Source organism: Chiloscyllium plagiosum, unplaced genomic scaffold (assembly GCF_037043375.1).
Source record: "Chiloscyllium plagiosum isolate Xiang-an unplaced genomic scaffold, Cpla_swu_hap1 HiC_scaffold_35, whole genome shotgun sequence".
Taxonomy (NCBI): Eukaryota; Metazoa; Chordata; class Chondrichthyes; order Orectolobiformes; family Hemiscylliidae; genus Chiloscyllium; species Chiloscyllium plagiosum.
The window spans coordinates 29,760,831-29,770,750 of NW_028270173.1; the positions used below are offsets into that span (position 1 = coordinate 29,760,831).

At 54.5% G+C, this 9,920-nt stretch overlaps 1 protein-coding gene across 1 annotated transcript in view; it reads right to left on the bottom strand.

Moving 5' to 3' along the window:
* Positions 1-4,718: 4,718 nt before the first annotated feature.
* Positions 4,719-9,920, bottom strand: part of LOC122541254 (zinc-binding protein A33-like) — a 9,159-nt gene continuing 3,957 nt past the window's right edge. Inside the window, exon 4 of the mRNA XM_087978964.1 lies at positions 4,719-5,413. Within this exon, the coding sequence (XP_087835090.1) occupies positions 4,778-5,413 (636 nt within the window). The 3' untranslated portion in view covers positions 4,719-4,777. The remainder of the gene's footprint in view (positions 5,414-9,920) is intronic.

The following is a 9,920-nucleotide window of genomic DNA, read 5'->3' on the forward strand; positions in this document are numbered from 1 at the left end:
AAGGGGGAACTAATCAGGCGGCTGTACCAAAGAGTCTAGGTTAGAACGGTGCTGGAGAAGCACAGCAGGTCAGGCAGCATCCGAGGAACAGGAAAATCTAACATTTCGGGCAAAAGCCCTTCATCAGGAATAGAGGATGTAGGGCTTTTGCCCGAAACGGCAATTTTCCTGCTCCTCGGATGCTGCCTGACCTGCTGTGCTTTCCCAGCACCACTCTGATCTAAACTCTGGTTTCCAGCATCTGCAGTCATTGTTTTTACCTGGCTGTACCAGAGGGTTGACACAGCCTGAAGGACTAAGTAACCACCTTCACTGCTCCATCAGTAAGAAGCCTTGAGTCCTCTCCCACAATCCCAGACCGTGTAATGTTTGCCTATTCACCTGCCATCCCTTCACTAATACCTGCGACGCTTTCACTTAAACTGTTTGAACTCCTTTCCAAACTGGAATCTCCCGGGCTTGAACCTTGTACAATTCTGATGGCTTAAACTTTCTCAGTTTGAAAAACTTGAGGGCTTCCACACAAACACCTCTGGCCTGGAACTTCCACGCACTGGAAATTGTTTCTGACTGGTCGCCCTGAACTGACTTGATTCTTTCAATCTAAAATAAAAACTAAACTCATGCCCCGGCCTGATTACTCTGCCTGTCCTAAACTCACCAGCAAAACCATTTTGTTCATTAACATTGTCTTAGAAATGTTGCATTTAAGTTAATGTCCAGATAATTTCCTGACCTCTTCCTCACTTAAAAAATAGTACCTGGTGATACTAACCAAAATCTGTCTGCCTGGCTTTGTTGTTCAATTACATTTACTATATAAAGATTAGTCTCACTAATGAGCATCAATCCCAAGCCCTTCACTTGTAACCACCAGCCAGTAACTCAGTGACTCGAAGCTGTGCTCTCTGATGCAGGACTGTGCTGTGACATCACTGATTATCAAAATCGGCCATTTTATCAATACCTACTGCAAGCCGAGAAGGAAAACACTCAATCAGAGGCACTTTGTAAAGAGTCCTGTGGGAAGCATTATTGAGACAGCGAACATTACAGGGTAACACTGACAATTACCACGAGAAGGTAACATCGTCGATGTGTTGCCCAGCCCTTCCCCCCCACGTCCCACCCCACACCCACCTCCCAGTTCCTGTGGGATTCCAGTGGGTGGATGTACAAATGGTACAGCTCTACAAAGGTGCATTTTCCCTGCTTGGTCGGCGAATGTCAAATCACTCTTTTGTTCCAAACGAGGACAAGATTAAAGTATCGAGGGATTTTAAGTGAGTTGTACCCGTCGTTGGGTCAGTGGTTAGCACTGCTACCTCCTACCATTCAGGATCCCAGATTCGATTCTACCCTCCGGCGACTGTCAACATGGACTTTGCAACATCAGTCTCCCCATATCTGCGCGCACTCCGGTTTCCTCCCTAAGACCTAAGGGGCAACTTTTTCACTCAGACAGTAATGTGTATGGAATGAGCTGTCAGAGGAAATGGTGGAGGTTCGTACAATTACAACATTGAAAAGGCATCTGGGTGGGTATATGAATAGGAAGGTTTTGGAGGGATATGGGCCCGGTGCTGGCAGGTGGGACTAGATTGGGTTGGGATATCTGGTCGGCACGGACGGGTTGGACCGAAGGGCCTGTTTCCGTGCTGTACATCTCAATGACTCTATGTGCATGGGACATAGTGTCCAGGGATGTACAGACTAGGTGGGCGAGCCACAGGAAGTGCAGGGTTACAGGGATAGGTTAGCGGGAGTGGGTCTGGGATTCGGGGCGGGGGAGGGGGAATCCAATGTGGACTTGACGGGCTGAATGGCTTGCTTCCAAACTGTAGGGATTCTATGGTTGGTACGTGTTGCACATCATAATGATGAGGAGTGGCTCCAGAAGTGTCTATTCAAACCGGATTATGCTGGTCTGCCCACTTAATGAATCATTTTTTTCTCTCTGCGTTAACGATTTGAAATTTGTGAACACTGAAATGCGGCAAAATAACAGCAAATAATAAGATTCAACACATGTTTCAGTTTTTTTAATGGGTTCACACCTTCAGCGTGGTATATTCTCAAGTGTAGAGAGTCTGAATACATACAAAGACGTTAAAAGTACAACATGGATACAGAGCAGTCAATACAAACTATGCAGTTCAGAATTAATTCTATTTATATTTTATAACCTGGTTCCTAAATGCCTTTGAATCCTTTCTCCTCTTCCCACTTTCTCCAATCTTTATTTGGATTGTAGACATGTATCAGGAAAGTATAAAGAAATCTCCCCCCCTTCCCTGGTGTAAATCTATATTACATTAATCATTGATCTTTGATTACATTAATCATTGAGGAGAAAGTGAGGTCTGCAGATGCTGGAGATCAAAGTTGAAACTTTATTGCTGGAACAGCACAGCAGGTCAGGCAGCATCCAGGGAACAGGAGATTCGACGCTTCGGGCACAGGCCTGAAGAAGGGCCTGTGCCCGAAACGTCGAATCTCCTGTTCCCTGGATGCTGCCTGACCTGCTGTGCTGTTCCAGCAATAAAGTTTCAACTACATTAATCATTGCCACTGGTTCCTAACCCCTCAGCAATATGTTTCCTCTTCCTCCTCACTCCTGTTTGTCATCATTCCAAGCCTTTTAACTAAGCTCTACAGTATCAGGCACAGCATTCAAATGCTCAGAGGGGCCATTGCTGATTGTCCTGCATCTGGGCTTTACCGTTCAATCATTCTGTCTGTCCCACTGCTATTCTCTAACACCTCAGGCTCAAGTTGCCCACTGCCTCCCTCCAGTCACCCTGCGGCTTTTCACTAGCCACTGGCACTGGAGACTTCATCCACAGAGCAAGGTTGGCACCTATCACTCATCTCTCTTCAACGTTGAACGGAATGACTCCCTCAGCCATTTCGGAGTCAACCACATCACTGCGGCTCTGGAGTCAAGTGTAGGGCAGACCAGGGAAGGACGGCAGATTTCCTTCCTTAAAGGGACATGAGTGAGCCAGATGGCCTTTTACGACAATGGACACAAGCCGGCCCATTGCTATTAGACCTAGTGAGCGGCTTTAGATTCCAGACGGAATAGTTCGAATTTAAAATCCACTGCACAGTACAGACGCAGCCCTTCAATCCATCGAGATAAACCTGCACTTAAATCAACCGAAAAGGACTGCGGATGCTGGAAATCAGAAACGAAGATGGAAATTGCTGGAAAAGCTCAGCAGGTCTGGCAGCATCTGTGCAGAGAGCTCACTTCTCTCCACAGATGCTGCCAGACCTGTTGAGACCCTTTCCCCCCAATTTCCGTACACTAAATCTACATCGGTCCTGCTTCCCCCACGCTTGGCCCAGAGCCTTGAATGTGATGACGTTGCAAGTGCTCATGGAGTCATCGAGCTGTACAGCACGGAAACAGACCCTTCGGTCCAGCCCGTCCATGCCGACCAGATATCCCAACCCAATCTAGTCCCACCTGCCAGCACCTGGCCCATATCCCTCCAAACCCTTCCTATTCATATACCCATCCAAATGCCTCTTAAATGTTGCAATTGTACCAGCCTCCACCACATCCTCTGGCAGCTCATTCCATACACGTACCACCCTCTACGTGAAAATGTTGCCCCTTAGGTCTCTTTTATATCTTTCCCCACTCACCCTAAACCTATGCCCTCTAGTTCTGGACTCCCCGACCCCATGGAATAGACTTTGACTATTTACCCTAGCCAAGCCCCTCATGATTTTATAACCCTCTATAAGGTCACCCCTCAGCCTCCGATGCTCCAGGGAAAACAGCCCCAGCCTATTCAACCTCTCCCTGGAGCTTAATTGCTCCTTAAAGGTTGCAAAGATTCTAGTCTCCGCTACCCTCCCAGACAGTGATTTCACCTCTGGGTGAAATCTGTAATCTTCAAATGCCCCCTGCCCATCTCCTTAAAATGAAGCCCCCTGGTTATTGACCCTTTGACTAAGAGGGATGGCTATCTTCTCTCCTTGCCCCATAATCTTCTATACCCCACCACCCCCAACCCCACGCCCCACCTGCCAGTCTACATAACGTTGCAGGGCTGGGATTGAGAACCCCTGCACATTGGCTAGACTTTCGGGTCCAGCAACTGTCCTTCCCTCGTCTTTTCTCTACACCTACTGGGAACCCCTCTCCTGTTCTGACCTCCAGCACCTCTACACGTTCCCGACCACCCCCCCCCACCCCGTTTCTCACTCTCTCTTTGACCGCCGCCCCCCCCCCCCCCCCCCCCCCCCCGACTCCTCTCTCCCCTCACCAACTTTCCAATTGGAGTCCACCTAGGGACATTTCAACACTATCCAGTTCCACGGCCTGACAGTGGTCGGGCCTGGATGAGAAAGGATTTCTGTAAAATGCATATATAATTCCAACGAGCCAGGAAGAGACTTGGATGGTCACCTTCACTGGAGGGAAGGGGGCAGGGGCTGGGGTCTAGAGCAAGGGGGTCTCGGAGTACAGGGTAAACCATTTGGCAGTGAAATGAAGAAACGTCCTCGCTCAAGGAGGGCTGGTGAACCTGCCCAGCTCTCTGCAATGGAAAGCCACAACGCCACAGGGCTCCAGACAACCCCATCCTGGAGTTGGTCTTTTAAGCATTAACACCACCCCCCCCACCCCCAATCGCTGGAGGTGTCTCTTTCGCACCCCCATTCTCCCCCCCAACCTCCCACCCCAACCTCCCCTCCCGGGAACCCCGAAAGGATGGACCTGTGGGATCCGGAGAGGCGGAAACAGTTGGGATGGTGGGATTTATTGACCTCTGGCACCGCAGATGCTCAGGGGGGCCGAGTTGGACCCGTCCTTGTTGGGTCCGGGGCAGAAGAAGGGGTACAGCCTCCCGGTGAAGGGGTGGGTGTAGGTGTGGACATGGGACATGTTGTCCGCATTGTAGAACGAGACCTGCCCAGCCCCGTAGTCCAGGAGGACTCCCACCTTCCTGGGGCTGGCGTCCAGGCCGAGGGGGGTCAGCGACGGGGCAGTACGGGCCACCCAGCCCTGCCGGGGGAACAGCCAGACGGTCCAGAAGCCGCTCTCGGGCGTGGGGTCAATCTCGCCCTTCCTGGGCGCAGACTCTGAGGCCAGCCCCACTCCCCACCAGCTCTTGTTGGCCACCTCCACCTGCCAGTAGTGCCTGCCGGACGTGAACCCCACTGAGCCAAGCACAAACGCTCCGCGGTCAAACCTCTGCGGGATATCGGGTACCTCCTGCTCTTTATCCCCCAGCCTCACACTGGTGTGGTCCTCGGAAACCAGGAGCCAAGGGTTAGCCGTGTCTAGGTCCAGAGTTAGCGAGGCAGGGGCTGGAGGCGGGGGGCGGGGGCGGTGTGAGGAGGAGGTGGGGTTGGGGGAAGAGAGAGCGAGAGACAGATAGAGAAAGAGATAGAGACAGAGCGAGAGAGATAGAGAGAGGGGGGTATATATATATAGAGGTAGAGAGAGGGGGGAGAGAGAGAGAGGCAGAGAGAGAGAGGCAGAGAGAGAGAGGCAGAGAGAGAGAGACAGAGAGAGAGATAGAGAGAGAGAGATAGAGAGAGAGAGAGAGAGAGAGAGAAAGAGATAGAGAGAGAGAGAGAGATAGAGAGAGATAGAGAAGGAGAGACAGAGAGAGAGATAGAGAGAGAGAGATAGAGAGAGAGAGAGATAGATAGAGACGGAGAGAGGTAGAGAGAGAGAGATAGAGAGAGAGAGATAGAGAGAGATAAAGAAGGAGAGATAGAGAGAGAGATAGAGAGAGAGTGAGAGGGAGAGAGATAGAGAGGGAGAGAGAAAGGGGAGGGGGAGAGAGAGAGAGGGAGAGGGGGAGAGAGCGAGAGTGGGGGAGAGAGAGAGGGAAAGAGGTAGAGAGAGATGGAGAGAGAGAGAAAGAAGTCGAGAGAGAGGGATAGAGAGAGATAGAGGGAGAGGTAGAGAGACCAAGAGAGATAGAGAGAGAGAGATAGAGAAGGAGAGATAGAGAGAGGGTGAGAGGGAAAGAGATAGAGAGGGAGAGAAAGGGGAGGGGGGAGAGGGAGAGGGGGAGAGAGCGAGGAGGGGGAGAGAGAAAGAGGTAGAGAGAGAGGGATAGAGAGAGAGAGATGGAGAGAGAGAGGGGGAGGTAGAGAGAGAGATGGAGAGAGAGAGAGAGATGGAGAGAGAGAGGGGGAGTTAGAGAGGGGATAGAGAAAGAGAGAAAGAGGTAGAGAGAGAGAGAGATGGAGGGGGGAGAGAGGTAGAGAGATAGAGAGAGAGAGAGAGGGATAGACAGAGAGAGGTAGAGAGATAGAGAGAGAGAGAGAGAGGGAGAGAGAGAGAGATAGAGAGGGTGATATAGAGAGGCAGAGGGGGGGGAGAGAGGCGAGAGAGGGGGGAGAGAGGGGAGAAAGAGAGAGAAAGAGAGGGGAAGGGGCAAAGAGAGAGGGGAGACGGGGGAAGAGAGAGACAGAGAGAGAGAGAGAGAGAGAGAGAGAGAGAGACAGAGAGAGAGAGAGAGAGAGATGGAGAGAGATAGAACAGGTTAAAACACGGTTTTGATTTCCTGAAGCAATTTCTTGAGCCGGAATCTCCAATTTCCATTTCGTTTAACAATAACGCCCCCCCCCCACTCCGCCCAGCAGCATTCCCCACAACTACACCCCCCAAGTCTTTCTCGATGGTTTATTCACGTTGTGAGGTGGAAGTCTCCATCTGAAACGGACATTTCGCTCTCTGGGATTGTCTTTGGTGTTACCATCCCCTCCTTCCTTCCCCTTCCTGAAACCGCCCTCACTATCAACCCAAACCCCCGCACCCCCCCCCCACTTCACTGTCACTTCCAACCCCAAACCCCCCCCACTTCATTGTCACCCCCAACCCCAAACCCCCACTTCACTGTCACCCCCCAAACCCCCCCCCACTTCACTGTCACCCCCAAACCCCCCCACTTCACTGTCACCCCAACCCACCCCCAAACGCCCCCCCCACTTCACTGTCACCCCCAACCCCAAACTCCCCACTTCACTGTCACCCCCAACTCACCCCCAACCCCCCCCCACACTTCACTGTCACTCCCAACCCCCCTCACTTCACTGTCACCCCAACTCACCCCCAAACCCCCCCACTTCACTGTCACCCCCAACCCACCCCCAAACCCCCCCCGCTTCACTGTCACCCCCAACCCCAAATTCCCCACTTCACTGTCACCCCCAACTCACCCCCAACCCCCCCCCCACTTCACTGTCACCCCCAACCCCAAACTCCCCACTTCACTGTCACTCCCAACCCCCCTCACTTCACTGTCACCCCAACTCACCCCCAAACCCCCCCACTTCACTGTCACCCCCCAACCCCCCCACTTCACTGTCACCCCAACCCCAAATTCCCCCACTTCACTGTCACCCCCAAACCCCCCCCCACTTCACTGTCACCCCCAACCCCCCCCCCCACTTCACTGTCACCTCCAACCCCAAAACCGCCACTTCACTGTCACCCCACAACCCCCCCACTTCACTGTCACCCCCCCGCCCCCAAACCCCCCCCCTTCACTGTCACCCCAACCCACCCTCAAACCCCCCACTTCACTGTCACCCCCAAACCACCCCCAAATCCCCCCCACTTCACTGTCACCCCCAACCCACCCCCAAACCCCCCCCACTTCACTGTCACCCCCAACCCACCCCCAAATTCCCCACTTCACTGTCACCCCCACCCCCAACCCCCCACACTTCATTATCAACCCCACCCCCACCCCGAACACCCCACTTCACTATCACCCCCACCCCAACCCCCCCACTTCATTATCAACCCCACCCCACCCTCAAAGCCCCTACTTCACTGTCACCCCCAACCCAAATCCCCCCACCTCATTACCAACCCCACCTCACCCCAACACCCCCACTTCACTATCAACCCCACCCCACCTCACCCCAACCCCCCCCACTTCACTGTCAACCCCAGCCCACCCCACCCCGAACACCCCACTTCACTATCACCCCCATCCCAACCCCCCCACTTCACTATCAACCCCACCTCACCCCCAAACCCCCACTTCACTATCAATCCCACCCCCCCAAACCCCCCCACTTCACTATCAACCCCACCCCACTCCACCCCCAAACCCCCACTTCACTATCAATCCCACCCCCCCAAACCCCCCCACTTCACTATCAACTCCACCCCACCTCACCCCCAAACCCCTCTTCACTATCAATCCCACCCCCCCAAACCCCCCCACTTCACTATCAACCCCACCCCACTCCACCCCCAAACCCCCCACACTTCACTATCACCCCCGCCCACACACACTCACACCCCACCCCCAAACCCCCCGACGTCAATATCATTCCCCCCACACACACATCCCACCCACAAACCCCTCACTTCACTATCACCCCCGCACAACCACCCAAACCCCCCCCACTTCACTATCACCCCCGCACACCCCCCCAACCCCCCCACTTCACTATCACCCCCCTTACCCCGCCCCCAAACCCCCCACTTCACTATCACCCCCCACACATACCCCTCCCTCAAACCCCTCACTTCACTATCATCCCCCACACCCCGTCCCCAACCCCCCCACTTCACTATCACCCCCCACACCCCGCCCCCAAACCCCCCCACTTCACTATCACCCCCCCACATACACACCCCTCCCTCAAACCCCTCACTTCACTATCACCCCCCCACACCCTTCCCTCAAACCCCCCAACTTCACTATCACCCCCCACACCATGCCCCAACCCCCCCACTTCACTATTACGCCCCACCCCACCCCCAAAACCCCCCACTTCACTATCACCCCCCCCACACCCCACCCCCCAAACCCCCCACTTCACTATCACCCCCCCACCCCCAAACCCCCCACTTCACTATCACTCCCCCACACCACACCCCCAAACCCCCTACCTCACTAACACCTCCCACACCCTGCCCTCAAACCCCCCCACTTCACTATCACCCACCACACCCTGCCCTAACCCCCCACTTGACTATCACCCCCCTACACACACACCCTCCCTCAAACCCCTCACTTCACTATCATCCCCCACACCCCGCCCCAAACCCCCACTTCACTATCACCCCCCACACCCCAACTCCCCCCACTTCACTATCACCCCCCACAACCCACCCCCAAACCCCCCACTTCACTATCACCCCCACACCCCACCTCCAAACCCCCCACTTCACTATCACCCCCCCACACCCACTCCCAAGCCCCCCCACTTCACTATCACCCCCCCACACCCCACTCCCAAGCCCCCCCACTTCACTATCACCCCCTCCACACACACACCCCACCCCCAAACCCTCCCCACTTCACTATCACCCCTGCACACACACACCCCAACCCCAAACCTCCCACTTCACTATCACCCCCCCCACACCCCACCCCCAAACCTCCCACTTCACTATCACCCCCTCCACACACACACCCCACCCCCAAACCCCCCCCACTTCACTATCACCCCCCCACACCCCAACCCCAAACCTCCCACTTCACTATCACCCCCCCCACACCCCACTCCCAAGCCCCCCCACTTCACTATCACCCCCTCCACACACAACCCCACCCCCAAACCCTCCCCACTTCACTATCACCCCTGCACACACACACCCCACCCCCAAACCTCCCACTTCACTATCACCCCCCCACACCCCACCCCCAAACCTCCCACTTCACTACCCCTCTCCACCCCCACACACACACACACCCACCCCCAAACCCCCCCACTTCACTATCACCCCCCCACACCCCACCCCCAAACCTCCCACTTCACTATCACCCCCTCTACACACACACCCCGCCCCCAAACCCCCCACACTTTACAATCACTCCCTCACACCACACCCCCAAAACCCCCACTTCACCATCGCCTACTGTACCGTACCCTCCTCCTATACACACCTCTTCTGCCATACCCACCGCTTGTACCGT